Raw genomic sequence first — 17076 nt, forward strand, 5'->3', positions numbered from 1 at the left:
CACAACATGAGGACCTGTATTAAAGGGTCTCAGCATTAGGAAGCCTGAGAACCACTGCCTCAAACCCTTCCTTCCCATCTACGTGGAAAAGGTTACATTGGTTCATTACAGAAAAAAAAGTGAGTAATTTGGTTGCGAATTCAAGAATTCACAGGTAAACAATAGTAACAGTTTGATTTTAACTTATCTGTGTTTCCTTTTACAGACTGAAAAGCAAAGAGCTGTAGGAGTTTTTGATGATAAAAATACATCTTAAAGTCCTGCATGGAGAAATAAGTAAATACTAAGGATTTGGATCACACATGCTTTGAGGAGATCTCGAGGCTTGGTTTCCGGCACTGATTTAACACAGTCGTGAGTTCCGTGAAGATGAACACAACAGAACGGCCATATACTTTCAGTATCAGTTTTTATTACAAAGTGCATCTTGATTAATTTATGATTTAGGTAAGCTGTAAGATCTCAGTATACGCTCTGGAATAATAACTTTACAAAGATTCAAAACAAACAAAAATTTAAAAGCCTTTTTATTTCCTTCACCATTATTGTTTTACAATACAAATATCACCTCGTGAGTAACACACATTCGCACACGCGCGCGCGCGCGCACACACACACACACACACACGCTTGTGCACACATACACACACACATACAACCTACAGAAGGTAATTCTGCTGCACATAAAATACAGAATGGATATCTTATATATGTATATATATATATATATATACTTCTTCGTTCTTAGAAAACTATTTTGTTCTCCACGTTGGCAAGTATGGAGCAGAATACTTCCCCAAACACACGCATGTCAGGAGTAAAACATGCAGGTTCTGCACAAATCTATTTTAAAGAAATAGATCTCTTTTTTTGTTGTTATTCACCAACAAAATTGTCATGAGAGTATGGACAACTAATTTATAGCTTTCAAGTTTTAGGCTAAGTGGTCATTTTCAAAACTCTCTTTAAAAAAAATATTCATGGCTGTTTTTATTGAGTAGTTAAAACTGAACTACCAAATAGATGAACTAATTTCAGTGGTATGTGCCATCACTGCCTGCTCACAAAATGTGAATGGGCACATACTCTTAATTCACAACCCTATTCTTTAATTCAAAACATTTTTAAAACCATTAGCAGTCTTTTCATTTAATTTAGCTATAAATGCAAAATTTAGTAGTGTATACATACATTTATATTTTCATGGAATACTTTATTTTAAATAAAAACATTTAAGATTGCCTACCGACCATACACTCAAGACAAGAAAGGCACTAGAAACATAGACAAATTTCTCTCCCAAGAAGCATTTTTAAATTTTCACTTTCTTTTCTGTGACATGTAAAAATCTTCAAATTTGGTTTTCATAACATCATTTTTGAAAAATAAAGTTAGGAAATACTTAGAAAAATCACTTTATAACAGAATCTTTTTTCCTTTTTTTTTTTTTTTTTTTGCAGTTTTTAATACACTGTCTCTGCTGATTTATAAAACCCCAAGTGAGCAGCCTGCTCCAGACCTACCATCTTCAGCTGAGCATCAGCACAGGAGGCAGAGAGATTTCGGAACCAAATCCCGTTCAGACACGTTGAACCCTTCATAGAGACATTTGCTAGAAAATGGCTTACAGCCCTGTCTTTGGGGCAAGAGATATGAAAAGTATGTTTTCCCAAGAAAATAACACACTTTATTTCCAGATATGGCTGGAAAGGCCAGAGCTTATGACATGGAAGCGCGCACGGTGGCGCTGCTGAATTGCACAGAGGAAGTGGTGGCTGCCGGTTAGAGAAGCCCCAGGCTTAACAACAGGAAATGCGTACAGTGCATGAGAAGGGTCAATTTTCTTTATTGTTGTCCACCGTAGGTCCTTTGGAGAGAAAAAAAAAAGATCACAGTGCTGACCAGGTAACTCAATAGGTTAAGTCAAGGTAACTGTTGAAAGATAATAGCAGGAGGGAGGTGTTTGTTTATGGCATCTTCTCTCATGGAGTTCTTAGCACTTCGGACAGGTCCTCATATTCCCCTCTTCGTAGCGCTGTTATGTGTCGTTTACCAACCGGCTATATTTGACTTGCCTACCAAGGTGGACTACTGGCCAGGGGAAGGGCCAATGGTAAGATCGAGGTACAATTCCTTGGACATTCTTTTCAAAGTACTGAAATGGCCTGTACCACCACACCCTGGCCAGGAGATTCATCGGGGATGCTTCCTTTAGCACCTAAGAAAGCGAAGAACACGCACATTGTTTATCTTACAATCTTTCATTTTAAAAACACTTCCCATGTTGAAATTCAAAGGATCCCAGACTTGCTCCACACCCATCCATACAGCTCAGCTTTACTCTGGGTCCTCCATACTATTCCCCAAACCCATAAAATTCCAGCACAGCAAGGGGAATTGAGACTCCCTCAACTCTTGCCTGTTAAATATTTCAGCCTTTCCTTTCCAGCCTATGCTTATAAAAAGGGAAAACTTAAATATAACCACAAAACTAGTGAGGGGCCCAACATAACAAAAGGAGGCTAAGAAGGACATCAAGCAAAGTGTAGACACAGGCTTAGCGAATATTCTTTTCACAGGCAGCAGGGGTCTATATTTCAGAAGAAAGCAGTATCTGTGTCATTATAGCAACACTTTACAAAACGGATTCTGCAGAGGCTCAGAGGTATAAAAGCCAGTGCCATCTCAGTCTGCTACTCCTAGGAAGGAGAAGCTGTGGAAAATATCCACAGATTCATTTCCTCCCCGTTCCTCTGACTCCAGCCTACAATGGCGGCACTGAGCTGGGCATGAACAGCTAAAATCAAAGGCAGGCAAGGGGCAGACTCACTTGCTGATTGGCCATTGTGTGATACCACCAGAAGAGTCTTGTGGTGATGTAGTAGGCCACCACCACGTCCACAGTGTAGTGGTCGTGTGCTAAGAGAATACAGAAGATTCCAACGACGCTGAGGAGCCAGCAAACCCAGTGGTACCACCAGAGTCGCCGAGGGGAATCTAGAAAGAAGAAAGATTTGCAATTGTCCCGTTCTCAGATACCATGAAGGGCACTCAGTCATGCCTCTGCCATTCCCGAGACCAACTGGCCTACATCTTTTCTCCTGAAAGCCTGGGCCAGCAAACCAAAAGACTTTATTTCTCTATAACCAAGGCTAGCTGGAAACAACTTTCAATGAGTACGTGACAAGCAGCAGTAATTTATATAGGGCTAGAAGTTGCTTTATATAATTAGAAATGTAACTTAAAAAATGATTATGGAGGCTAAATGGTTAAGGGTACTACTGACTGCTCTTCCAGAGGACCCGGGTTCAAATCCTAGCACCCAGTGCAGCTCACAGCTATCTAAGATCGGGCACTTTCACACAGACATACCTGCAGGCAGAACACCAATGCACACAATATAAAAGTAAATAAATTTTAAAAAAGGAAAGGTGACTATAACCAAATAGGCACAGGTTATTGCAATGCACTTCAATTTTTTTGATTTGTTTTTTTGCTTACTTGTTTGACAGTGGGTCTCTCTGTGTAGCTCCAGCTGTCCTGGAACTCATTCTGTGAACCAAGCTGGCCAACACATAGAGATCTGGCTGCTTCTGCTTCCTGAGTGTTGGGATTAAAAGTGTGTGCCACCACAGCTGGCTACTTTCAAAGACTGTCTACTGACATGTTTATGTGTGTATGTGTATGCACGTTTGTATGATTGTTAACACACATGTATGGAGGTACATGTGTGTCTCACATGTAGAAACCGGAGGTGGTTGATGAGTTACTCTTTTGATTCTCTACCTTATGTGCCAAGGGAGGGCCTCGCAATCGAAACCACAGCTCACCAATTCAACTAGTGTAGCTCCTCAGCTTGCTCCCAGGGCTCCCTGTCTTGTCCACACCAGCTCTGGAATTACAAGCACACTTCTGTGCCTACCTGATACCCTCATGCTCACACCTCAAGCACTCCACCCCTATTCAATGACCATTAATTAAATTTCACATGTTGATAAACTGAGGCAAATGCTTCATATAAACCCAATACCCAATGTGTCACAGATCCATTTTTAAAATTTAATTTAATTTAATTACAACATTTCTCCCTTCTCCTTCCTCTATCCAAATTCTCCCCACTCTCCTTCAAGTTCAAGGCCTCTTTTTTCACTAATTGTTACTGTATACATTTGTGTTCATATATACAGACATATTCACAAATATCCTGCCGAGTCCCTATAATATTACTTGTACGTATGTTTTCGTTTGACACTGGGCAATCAATTGCGACGCTTTTCCCTGGGGAGAGCCCCCCTCTCGTGTTCCCAGCTTTACTCAGTTGTCTATAGTTCTCTGTGTAGAGTTGAGGCCTCATGGCCTTTCCCCCATCCAGGCTGGCACACTCAGTGGAGCCATCCTTGTTTAGCTCATGTTTGTGCCACAGAGGCTTAAATACGAAAAAGCAATTATAATTGGTATGGCTGCCGTCCTGCCTTCCGGGTTCTGTAACTAAACAATCATCAGAAAGACTGAGGCTGCTAATTCTGAAGTATAAATAAAAGAACAAATGCCTGGAATTTGTAGTTCGAACATCTTCCTAAAGACAGGACCCTGCCACACAAATACTTGTCTGTACCCGGATCTGGGGAGATTGCGGAGACAGCCCTCTGTTAGTAAAGGTATGTCTTCCTCTTTCCCATTCTCAAGGGGTAGAGGGCTAAAGGGCCTGGGAGTTCAGAGAGAAGTTTGAAAGGATCTACCGCCCCCACTTCCAGGAAGAAGGTACTGCATTTTCCTGGATTTTCAGGAGGTCCGTCAGTCACCCACTAAGACAGTGTGCATCTACCATGATCAGAGACAGGTCCTGCTTGAGATGCCTGGACCAACGCTCAGAACAGGCAAAGGAGGGCCTTGGTGGGGGAAGCCTTGCCAGAAGGGGAGAACGGAGGAAGACACTAATCACAGGGTTGTATAAGTAATGAACAATAAACAAGGACAAGAGGGATCAGGAGGAGAGGGAGGAAAGGGTTTTTTTTCTTTGATTTTTTTCCCCCAATTTTAAATTGGGTGGTGGGGGCAGGAATAGCCCACTAATATTCATACTTGATACCTTAATGATACAGAAAAAGCAGCTACTATATATACATTTCCTGTGAGTATCCATCCACACCATTTTTTTTAAATGTTTATAACTTCTTCCCCACTCATGAAATAAAAATTCATTTTAAAGATGAAGAAACAAAAAGTCGCACAGAGATTAAAGATTTTTCCCAGGGTCATAGTGCTGGTGGCTGAGAGTTCCAGGATCCCACACCAGAGTCTTGTGATTCTTGCATGATGCTTGCCTGGTCCCTTATAGATTTTAACATGAGAAACTATTTCAGGTGTTGACCAGTAGGGGGCAGGCACTCCTTTCCCAAAGGGCCAATGGCATCTGACCCCTAAGGTTCCCGTTTTCTATATCTGGTTATATTATGAGATAAGGTGCATGTACCCTTTGAATAGACATTACTAGAATTCACTTTATTTGATCACATAGTCACATCCTTTTACTTTTGTTTCAAGGTCAGGGCTGGCCAATCTGCTTCCTTTTCCTCCTTCCCTGCTTCCTATCTGATATGTACACTCCCCCCCCCCCCCCCCCCCCCCCCCCCCCCCCCCCCCCCCCCCCCCCCCCGCTTCTGTACCTTCCACTTCTCCCCATGGGTGATGGGCAGGTCAGGCCACACCCACTCTGCATAACTACAACAGAAACCAATGACCTATCTCTTGGTCTCTGGTCTGCTCTCTCCAATGCCCCTTGAAAGCTCCTGCCGGGGTGTTTTCTCCCTCTTTGAAAGAGATTCAGAAGACACTATTCCCGATTCTCCCATTCCCTACATGTACCCCACCGACTCTGCCTTGCAGCTTAGGGTACCCTCTGATTGTTGCTACTTATCTATTGATTCTTTCTCTCATTACTACTCTCAGCTCCCAGCACACTGGCTTTCTGTTACAATGCACCTAAAACATTTCCGGACTGTGGCGGTGGCATGCGTCCCTTCTCTGCAGGACCACAGCATCCTACTTCACTCAGCACTCTTCAGGGGAACTGCTTAGAGAGTGTTCACTTAACAGTTTATGACAGTAAAATTTTGAGGAAAACTGAATTTTCCGGAGAAACAAATAATCTGTTGTTCAATTATAGGGCTCAAATTCTAACAGCAATGAGAAAGAATGAACTAAGCCTCATGTACCAAAAACAATCTGAAAGGACAAAGTAGCAGAATACACACACACACACATATATACGTACATACATATACACATATATGTACATACACACATATATACACACATACATATACACGCACTCAAACTCATATATATACATACACACTTATGTAAATGATTCTGTTACATATATTTAAAACTGACCAAATATTACAGCTGCCATCCAGGAACCGAGCACCCCCCACAAGAGCCGCAGCTAAGGTCTTTCCTCACATCCGCCGGGTGCACAGGCACAGTAAGATAAGACAGCAGTCCTCACGCCTCCGGCCTGGCTTTAGGGGACTTTCCAAAGGACCATGGGGAGTGGCGGGTGAAGACAGTACAAAGCAAGGCTGTTTTAGACTTACACTCTTTGATAAATAAGTAGGTGAGTGTTAGCATGACCGTGTGGCCACTGTACAGATAGTCCCCGCACATGTTGTGAGAGCCGGTGATGGACAAGCCGCCTCCGGCGATGAGCTTCATTATCCTCCGCACTTGAGCTTCCCAGTCTCCAAAGAGCTATGGAAAGGAGAAATGAGATTCACCATTAGTCCCATGAACCTTCGTTAGCATCCCATTGGCTTTTCGTATACTTTATTAAAACACACACGGTCCTCCTCATCAAGTGTGCACACACTGTTCATCGTGTTAGTGGCAGCCCCTGGAAAGTGTATGGTACTAGCAATGCCGTATCTGGATCTAGAACCTCATTCAGACACTGGCGTTTCTTCGATAGTACATTTCAGCAATGTTTAGGTTCAGGATTTTAACGCAGGGCCTCAAGCATGGAAGGCAAGTGCTCTACTACTAAGCTATACGCCTGTATCCAACTTAAATTTTAATACAATGAAGCAGAAGGAATTAATGGTTGATTTACTGTAATTTCTACTTTGGAAAAAGAAAGCATGACTCTTAAGCAAACATTTTTGCCCAAAGGATAACAATTATCAGCTAAAGCAATTGGAGGTTAGTCAGTTAAATACATGAAACAAGGGACTCAAAACGATGTACATTCAGCCCTCTGAAATTACACAGGCAACAGTGGCTATTTTTCCTGTTAGTAAGAGTTGGAGAGAAACTTATAAAGCAATCTATCTGCCTAAGATGCAAGCCTCGGCTGGATATTCAAGTAATAAATGGCTTAACTAACTCACTTGATACCACGTGTATTTGCTCCACCAAAGACATGCAAATGTTTGTATCTATGACTGCAGTATTCTTTTTGATCAATTTTTTTTCTTAGATTTATTTATGTGCATGGATGTTTCACTTGCATGTATGTATGTATATCAAGTGTGTGCCTGGTGCAGAAGAGAGTCCTCTGAAAGAGCAGTTATGGATGGTTCTGAGCTACCATGTGGGTGCTGGGAGGTCAAACCCTGGTCCTCTATGAGAGCCACAAATGCTCTTAACCACAGAACCATCGCTTCAGTCCCTGCAGCATTCCCGTTCATTTTAGTTGGCCAGTCTAATTACCATAATCCCCTTTCAACATTTAATTGCTAAGACCCCAGCTTCGGAAAAATGCATGTTTCATTATCTTTTCCTTTGCAAATAGCAATCAGGTTATCTACTTCAGGAAAGCAAGCTGCCAGATCCCAGAGGATTTGACTCTTCTAATACAAAGGCAATTTTGAATGCTCAGCAAACGGAAGCAGACTTACACCGAAAGATTTCATGTTGTGGCACTTCAGAACTGGGTACTGCAGTGCCAAAGTCCTCAGAGATTAAAACCAAGCTTTAGATGAAGGATCCATACGGATATGACTTTGAGAGAACATTCCAGAAAAAGAGATTGCTTGAGGGCAGGGAGAGAGCTTCGATTTATTAAGCAATGTGATTTCCAATTTAGATTTTAGACCTAGCCATGCAGCTAACCCTTTATATGTACATAAGACTTTAGAAAATTTGTCACGTCTCTCTTCTTCTCCAGGATCTGCAGAGGGTGCATTCTCCAAAGCTGGTGAGTAAACTCAGAGAGAGGAAGACCTTTCTGAGAGGCAATGAAGGGAGAGCCACAGCACTGTGTGGCAGCGGCAACATGGACTCACAAAGTGCCCAGTCTAGATGCTTTCCAGAGGTATCCGAGGGCAGGAGACTGGTGGGTTAGTTAAGGCTTTTGACTATAAGGCATAAGTTGAGTAGAAAGAAACATATAGAAAACTACTGAAACAAAACAAAACACAAGGCAATTATCAACTCCGGGGAGCAAACTACTGTACAGAAAGGGAAAGGTAATTAGAGCAGCAGTTCTCACCTTTCTAATGCTGTGATCCTTTAACACAGTTCCTCATGCTCTGCTGACCCCTGACCCAAGAGATTTTTTATGCTGCTACTTCATAACTATAATCTTGCTACTATGAATTGTACTGTAAATATCTGTGTTTCCTGACCTTAGGTGACCCCTATGAAAGTCATTCAACCCTCACCTCCAAAAGTAGGGGGGGCACAGACTAAAAGTCACTGAATTACAGGAAAGTGACACTTGGCTGTCTGTTAAGCACACTTACAGAACTGTAACTGGGTAAGTACTGACCTCTAAGAGGGGATCCTATGTATGGTGATGAGGGAGGGGACCCTGTGAATGGTGATGAGTGGATCCCGTGTATAGAGGATCTGCTGCAGACCAGGGCTACTGTGTGTCTTAAGAAAATACTTCTGTTTTACATGTATTTTTACAGTATATTTGCTTTACAATGTATTTTAAGGTAAGTATCATTACAAAGGAATACTAAACCAAAGTTTATAAAGATTACAGTATGTGTCAATTTATTAGTGAGGGAAAACAGTCTTTACAAGTGGAGCACAGCCTAAGTGTGCAGTGTCTACTAGGTCTACAGTAGCACACAGCCATGTTCTAGGACTTCACACTATTCCCTTGGCCCCCCAAGAGCAAGCTCCATTCCTGGCGACTGCCCTGAGCTGCACCTTCAGTAAATCTTTTAGTTTACATTGTATGTTTTCCTGGCTAGACATATAAATACTGAAATCAGGTTACACTCGCCTATAATGCTCAACACAGTCATATGCTAGAAGGCTAGTTTTGCAGTCTAGAAGGAACACGCTAAATCTCAGGGGCACAGAGTTTGCCTGAAAGCATTCTTGTCTTTAAACAAGGCACGACCACACTATTAGCAAAGTACCGTGCCAGCGGCCATGCTAGTCCCTCAGAGTTTGATCAGACTGATCACCGGATCCAGAGGGAGTAACAAGTATGAGCACACTATCAATGTCGCATTTCAACTACCCTGGTCCGCCAAGGATCTCTTAGGAAAATGCCATTCAATCAGTCTACCTACATTGCCAATTACAGTGTATTGATCCTAAATAAGAGTCTTCCTTCAAACTAGAAAATGCATTATTATTGATCACATGTCCCCAAAAGCTGCTTCTTAAAGCACCCAGACCAACAGCAGGGCAGCTGACCACACAGGGATCACACACACACAGCAGCGACAGAAACAGAACCGGTGGGCTCCTGCCTTGAGCATCCTGCCACTGAGAAAGCCACATGCTCGGAGGGCGGGCTCAGTCAGCTCCACAAATGACGGCAAAGCATGCTGTTGTCTGAGTTTTAACGGGCAGGTGGCCCTCTGAGAACAAGACTGGATACTCGCACACTAAGGATATGAAAGTTCTTGAGGCCCCACTAGGAGAGTAAGAAAGGAAGGATAGATTCCTTAGCAGGAAGATCAGTCACTCAAAGTCGCCTGCTCTCTTCTTGTTTTGTTCTCCTGTCACCTAATTGCTCAGTAAAAAAAGGAGTAGTGGGGCGGCTTTACAGAACACAACACTACGTTCCCTTTTCACAGATCCCAAACTTGTAACAGGATTCTCCCATCAGCTGCCTCCTTGCACCCTCCTACGCTCGTCTGCTGGCTAACAGCGGGGCTATGATGGTCATCCTGCAGAAGAGAAGTACACAGAGGGCTGCGGACTGCTCCTGAGGACACACACAGACTCGAATCAGAACAAGGGGCCCTATCTGTGAGCCAAATACAAATGATCCTACCCGGCTCCTGGAGAGAGCACCCCGTGGCTGTAAGCACCTCCTGAAACAGCAAGGGGGCAGCATTTCCAAGTTCATACTTCGTTGCTGTTCTAATAAAATTTAATTGATTTAACCTTTTCCTATGCCTTCTTAAGCCAGGTACTCTCAACCCAACTCGAGCTCTCCTTGCTTTCTATTATGCTACACTGACCTCCAAGAGATTTTTTTGTATGTGTGGGACAGGTTCTTATCATGGAGTCTGGACTAGCCTCAAACTCAGGGCCTTTCCTAGTGCTGGGGTTACAGGTATGCACCATCATGTCTCGCTTACAAATATACTTTATTATTTATTTTTGATTGTGTATGGGGGGGAGCTGTGCATGAGTGTGCCACAGTACACATGTCGGGGCCAGATGGTGACTGTTGAGTTGGTGCTTTCCTTCCACCTTGACAATGGTGCGAGGACTGAACTTGACGTTGATGGCAGATGCTAAACCATCTCACTGGATCCTCAGATACACTTCATAGGAGCAAAAATGAGCTCAAGTCTAACTCAAGCTCTATTTTAAATACTTTATTTAAGCTGGGTGTGGTGGCACACATCTTTAGTCCCAGTACTTGGGAGGCAGAGGCTGGTGGATTCTCTGAGTTCAGGGCCAGCCTGGTCTACAGAGCAAGTACCAGGACAGTCAAGGGCTACATAGACAAACCCTGTCTTGAAACTGTCCACTTCTCCCCTCCCCCAAAACCCCTTTACTAAATATTCATACATGCACATAATTTGTTTGGATTCAATCGATACTCCATTTTCTTCCCTGTACTCTCGCCTTTCCCTACGAACTTCATGTTCCGACAAGAGTTTTTAGGTTAACCAAGCAGGAAACATTTTATCTCTCCCAGCCTCAGGTACTACCTGTTTTCAAAGTGACTGCTCGCATTACAGAAATTGAGGACAGTATTACTGTTATCAAGTTGAGGCAATTTTTGGAGGGGGAACCTCAGGCTCAGTTCCTAACAGCCAGCAGATGCAAAGGAGATTGCTCTGGCTCTCTGTGAACCTGCGGCTCTGCTGGATGCTCATTGTGATCAGCTCCCTACCACTCAGGAGACTCTTGAACTCTCCCAGTTCTGCAGAGACAGGCTTTCCTCTGCAAATGCCACCACACCCACCACGACTTCTCAGCAGGAGGCTTCACTAAGCACTTCTACATGGTTTCCAGGACTTTTTATTCCACTTGGCTATGGACGGTTTGGCCCTTTTCCACACTCAAATGTTTGCATCAGTTCCTACATTAAGCAGGCTTTGGGGTGGGTGGAGGTCTCTAAGCAACCTCAGCAACAAGACACTAATCTACCACCAGTCTCTTTATACTCCAGCCAAAAATAAAAATTTTTCATAGCCTTTAATAAGGACACTATCCAAAGGCTTCATAAAAACTTTAAATTGGATCCACTCTGGATCTGTTACTCACACTCCAGTGTTTAAAGCAAAATGTCCCTATAATAAAATTACATTGCTCTAAATTTGGGGGGTAGGAGTGTTCAAGTTCCTCTAGTCAACCTAGTTAGGAAGTAGAGGCTACAAAAAATGTACTCATGTTTTTATTTTGAAATTTTTATATGGAAAAATAACAAAGCCCTTCATTTTGACTCCATGTCAGTATTTTACTACATCTGCTTCTCTTTTCCTGTGTCATAAGTTTTATAACACCTCACTCCAAAATCCAAAGTAAGAAGCTATAATCATGCATGAAATCTACAGTGATCCAACCTCAGTCACACCTCACAGCCTCTATGCAGACCACTCACCAGCCCCAGCATCATCTCTGGATCCCTCCCCACTGACCTAGGATCAACTCAGGGACCAGTGCCAAGGGGCCTGTCGTGCTCTGGCTTTTCACAGAAATGACAGAGCTTCTGTCTTCATTTTCTTCTCCTGTGATAGTCACACTTTAAGATCATCTCCTTCCTTGGATTTTCTCTGAATGCTGCAGTCTGCTTAAATTCAAATTAAATGCTGTTGGCAGAATAAACAGAACGGCTGTGGTCTCTATCCCAGTGCACCTGTGAGGAAGCCCTGGTGACATTTGTCCGGCTACTGGTGTGGCCATCTGGCCACACAATGCCTGCCAGATTTCTCCACTAAATATGTTATCTTTGCCCTTTAATAATTAATAAGAAATGTGATTATAAAAAACTGTTTAAATACTATTGGACCCAACCCTCTCCCAAAAGCTTCAACACCACCCATTATGGATTATAATTTTTGAATTATTTCTGCAATAGCTACCAAATAATCATTTTCTATTTTTTACATTTATTAGTTTTTTTCTAAAGTGTTATCTCAAGTTATAAAGTTTCTTTTGATTTATTGCAAACTGATATTGCCATGTTCAAACTGTCTCAAGCATAACCCTGAGGGATGAGGCTACAGCTCAGTGAGAAAGATAGATGACAGGGCCTGGGCTCAAGTCCCAGCACTGCAAAAGCAAGAAACAAAGCTTGACAAACCCATCATGGCCAGAGGGAGAGTTCCCAAGCAGAACAGTCTGGCTTTTTCAGAGTTATCACTGATGGTCTCTCATGCCCAGGTAGCTCCAAGACCACTCCCTAAGATCAAACTGCCATTGCCCACCTCCTGTACCCTAAGCCAGTGGGAAGTGGTGTGGAATAATCCTCTTGTATACTGCTAAGACTTGTCACTCAAATTAGTACACTAAAACAGGAAGGAAGTATAGGAAGGGTGACTGGTCTAAGAATGATGGGAAGGAGAAGGGCAGAGTCAGGAGTCACCAGCCAAATGCATGGGAACAGGAGATGAATACGTCATGCTAATAAAATGCTGATTGGCCAGTAGCCAGGCAGGAAGTATAGGTAGGGCAACCAAACAAAGGATGATGGGAAGGAGAAAGACAGAATTAGAAGTCACCCAGCCAGATGCTGAGGAAGCAGTAGATAAATGTGCCATACTAACAAAGGTACCTCCACATGGGTTAACTTAAAATGTAAGAGCTAGATAGCAATAAGCCTGAGCTATTGGCCAAGCATTTATAATTAATATAAGACTGAGTATTTAATTGAGAGCAGCTATGGGACAGAGAAACTTCCACTTACAGGTAAGGTTTCCCCTGAGGTGTACATAGTCACCTCTAAGGCTCTCTGGAACTGCTCAGTTAATGTCTTGCCTCTTCACAGTCGATTGCTCCTAATATCTGTAAGGCTTTTTGCCTCCTCAATGTTTCCCTCAACAGTGACAGAGCTATCAGCCAGGTCTAGGTATTCCTCACCAATTCACACAACCATGGAAAAGTACCATCTACAACAGACAGTGGCCAGATGTCCTGCCTCTGTCACCTGGCAGCTCTGAAACATTAGTCAGAGCCACATATCTCTGAACTGACTGCAGTTTCCTCCACTCAGAGTTTTCAGCATTAAATGAAAATAAACCATATTTGGAACCACAGTGAGAATGAAAAAGGGGTACATGATTTGGCACCAATCAAAGTCTATCTCCTTTTCTCCCAAGCACCCTACTATATGACTAGTACCCAAAAGATAAATTGTGAGTACATAGTAACTTCCTACTAAAACCTTTCCAGGCTTCCTATGGTCCTTGAAGTCAAAACTCATTAGAAAGGTATAAAGCCCTTTCAAATTTGCCCACACCCTGCCTGTTTTACTTCATCTCAGGCCCCTGAGGCCAGAGAACCAGATACCTGTGCTCACTAAACCTCAAGTTATTCTACAGTCCTTTGCATGATCCCTTTCTATCCATCTTCTCTGTTTCCACTTGACAGATTCTGACTTGTCCTTCAGAACCTTGGCTCAGACACACCTGCAGGGCAGCTTGCATGCACAGCACAATGGCTGTTTTCCTGTGTATCCATGGCAACTGGGACCTTCATATTCATACAGGGAGGAGTGAACAAGCCAGGGAGAGACCTGATGGATCACACAAGGATCCTAGCTCTAGAGGCCCATGGAGGGAGGAGAGAGATGGATGGGAGACTTGCTATGTACATTTGTGCCCTTAATATTCAACACTATGTCCATACAGGACAGGCTCTCCAGAGACGTTTGCTCGAAGAAATAACTTGTATTAGCCAACTGCAATCACATTAGCAATCTGCATTTTCTTGCAGTCTGAATGAGTGATGCCGTCCTCATAGTAAGAAACAGGCCTAGAGAGACCTCAGACGCTGACTATCCAATTCTATACATAAGCATTAAAGATTCTCTGCCCTTTCTATGGACTTCTCATTCATAGTCCCAGCTTTTACCATCATTCACAAGATGACAAATCACAAATAGTTATTTCCTAGCCCTGGTTTTCACTTCAACTTGAGACTACAAACCTAACCATTATAGGTGTCACTTAGCTGTCTCACAAGTACTTGTGTTCGTCCCAAAGTCATTAACGCCCTTCCTTCCCATTTATAATTATCCGAGTGGTAAAAAAGAAAAAAACCCAGTCATTGAAATCTTTCCCTTCCTTTCTCATTCCTTCTAATTATTGTCAATTTAACCCTTGAACACGGCTCGGATCTGTGTGGTGTTTTCATCTTTGGGGTTAGTGGCTCATCTTGATCCTATTACGGCATCATCTCAAAACTTCATTCCATAAGGGACAATCCTGAACCAGGTAAATTTTAAGGTGTTTTCAACAAAGTTATCTCTACCTGGCCCATCTCTTGTACCTGAGCTCATAAAACATAGTGGGTGCTGATGTAGGATGTTCTTCCGTATGCTGTGACTACGTATTTCTCTTATTGGTTGATGAATAAAGCTGTTTCATCCAATAGCCAGGCAGAATATAGCTAGTGGTAAGTCAAAACAATAATAGGGAGAAAGAGAAGGCAGAGTGGATGAGATGCCATGTAGCTGCCGGGCAAGTGAGATGCCAGGGCATCACCACATCACCTTAAGCTACATCCACGCAGTGATACACAGATTAATAGAAATGGGTTCATTTATAAGAGAGAGCTAGCCAGCTAAGAGACCTGGCTATTGGCCAAACAATTGTAAATGACATTAAGCCTCAGAATGGTTATTTCATAAGGGACTGTAGGGACATGGTGGGCGGAGAGAAACTGGCAGGATGGAGAAAAATCTCCGTTTACAGGGAGTTTAATGCAAACTGCCCGATCCTCAGTAGAAGAGAAGGACAGCCATACCAAGTCCCTTCCCTGCTTGCAGAATCTTACAATGATAGAGCCCTTTCTACATTGTCTCCGCTCACTCACAAATCCTTAAGATCACATCAAAGACATTATTAGTTAAATTTGCCCATGAACTTTCATCTGTCTCATGGCTAGCAGACTGACATGTGACCCAGTGTTTTTTCTGCTTCCTGTAGACTCTTGGTCTTAGAGGCTGAGGGCAATGATGATGTCTTGATCAGAGACATTTTACAAGGCTCTTTTTGATTCTAATTCCCTCAGCCTGGCGTGGTCTCTGAGACCTCTAACGTGCCAACCTTCTCTTCCTTGTGACGCTGTCCCATACTGGGACATTCCAACATGTGGCAGAACAGCGAGTCTCAAGCTCGATCTGCTACCCGAGGGTCCTTTGCAGCTCTTCGCCTTGGATCCAAACAGCTCTCTGAGTTCTCTCCATGAAGAATTCCTGCTAAACACGCTAAAACTGAATCAAGTCACGTCTCCAAACACAACTTCCTATTGAGAAAAAGTATGGAGGAGCGAGGAACAAATGACACAGATGAGGCCATTTAGAGTGTGATTGCAGGTGGAGATCAGGACCGAGGATCCGAGCTCTACACTTCACTGATGGGGGTAGGGGTAGAGTGGGGAGTCTGACAGACAGGCCCGGCAAATATGTATAGACTCTGGATCCTAACGAGTGCAAACTAACCATCAGAAATGCCTTCAAGACAGACAGACTATTCCACTCTCAAGGCTAAAGAATTATTAGTTAGACTACCAAGAGTCTAACACTTATGTAATTAATGTCCAGTATTCTGGCACATGCTACATCTGCAGTGATTTAGTGGCTGACACTGTCTGATATATGTTTTAAAATACTTCCAAAATAAAAAAGGCCTACAGATGAACCGAAACTAACACGTTGTGATAAGGACTGAACCTGAGTGTTGGGTAGAACAGATTTCCTTACACTAGCCTCTCTACACTGAATACATTTGAAAATTCCAGAACAAAATAAAAAGTTGTGTTCCCTGTGCTACATGAAGTCCTGCATTAAAAGAGCTGTGTGCAGAATTTTTCCTTTTTGGACAAAATAAATTAGACTGGTTTGAACTACTATGTGCTGAGGTGTGCTAACACACCTTCAACTGTTTGTTTTTAAGATTCTGAGTTTTAGAAGCCTGCCATAAAATCACGGCACTATTGGATTTCCGGCCAAAACATGGATGACATGTTTGAGTTAATCTCTGTGTGGTGCCTGCTACCAACAAAACCCCAGAGCTCTTCTTAGCCATGGACTGTGGTTAGGTTCACTGATGACTCTGGCTGACTCGCCACTCTGGACTTGAAGAGCTGATTCGAAATGCATACACCCTCACAATGGCACAGCACTAGAACTGGGAATGGAAAACAGGCCCCGGACGCAGACTTATCGTCAGAATCCACATCTACCTACTTCTCTGTGGCAACTTTACCAATATTCAGACTCTATTAAGAGTTGAACTGCCCTTGGGTGTGTGCCACAATTGTCAGGGGACAGTACAGAACATTCTGTTTATCAACCACACTCTCAGCGAGAGCTGCCGGACTCTCAACGACAAGGTCTTTCCAAATAGAAAATAAGGAAATGAACGAGCGAATTCTGTAATCTGGGCATTGCAAGTGGGTTCTGGGAAAAATTCACTAAAT

The 17076-nt window shown here is 43.0% G+C and overlaps 1 protein-coding gene across 1 annotated transcript in view; it reads right to left on the reverse strand.

Annotated features, from left to right (window-relative positions):
* Positions 1-390: 390 nt before the first annotated feature.
* The window catches only part of Sgms1 (sphingomyelin synthase 1), an 83270-nt gene continuing 66584 nt past the window's right edge, over positions 391-17076 (reverse strand). The window contains 3 exon segments of the mRNA XM_050157565.1: positions 391-2218; positions 2831-2997; positions 6600-6753. Of these exon segments, the coding sequence (XP_050013522.1) occupies positions 2039-2218; positions 2831-2997; positions 6600-6753 (501 nt within the window). The 3' untranslated portion in view covers positions 391-2038.

This window comes from Alexandromys fortis, unplaced genomic scaffold (assembly GCF_014885135.2).
Source record: "Alexandromys fortis isolate MF-2015 unplaced genomic scaffold, M_Fortis_MF-2015_v1.1 scaffold_10, whole genome shotgun sequence".
NCBI lineage: Eukaryota > Metazoa > Chordata > Mammalia > Rodentia > Cricetidae > Alexandromys > Alexandromys fortis.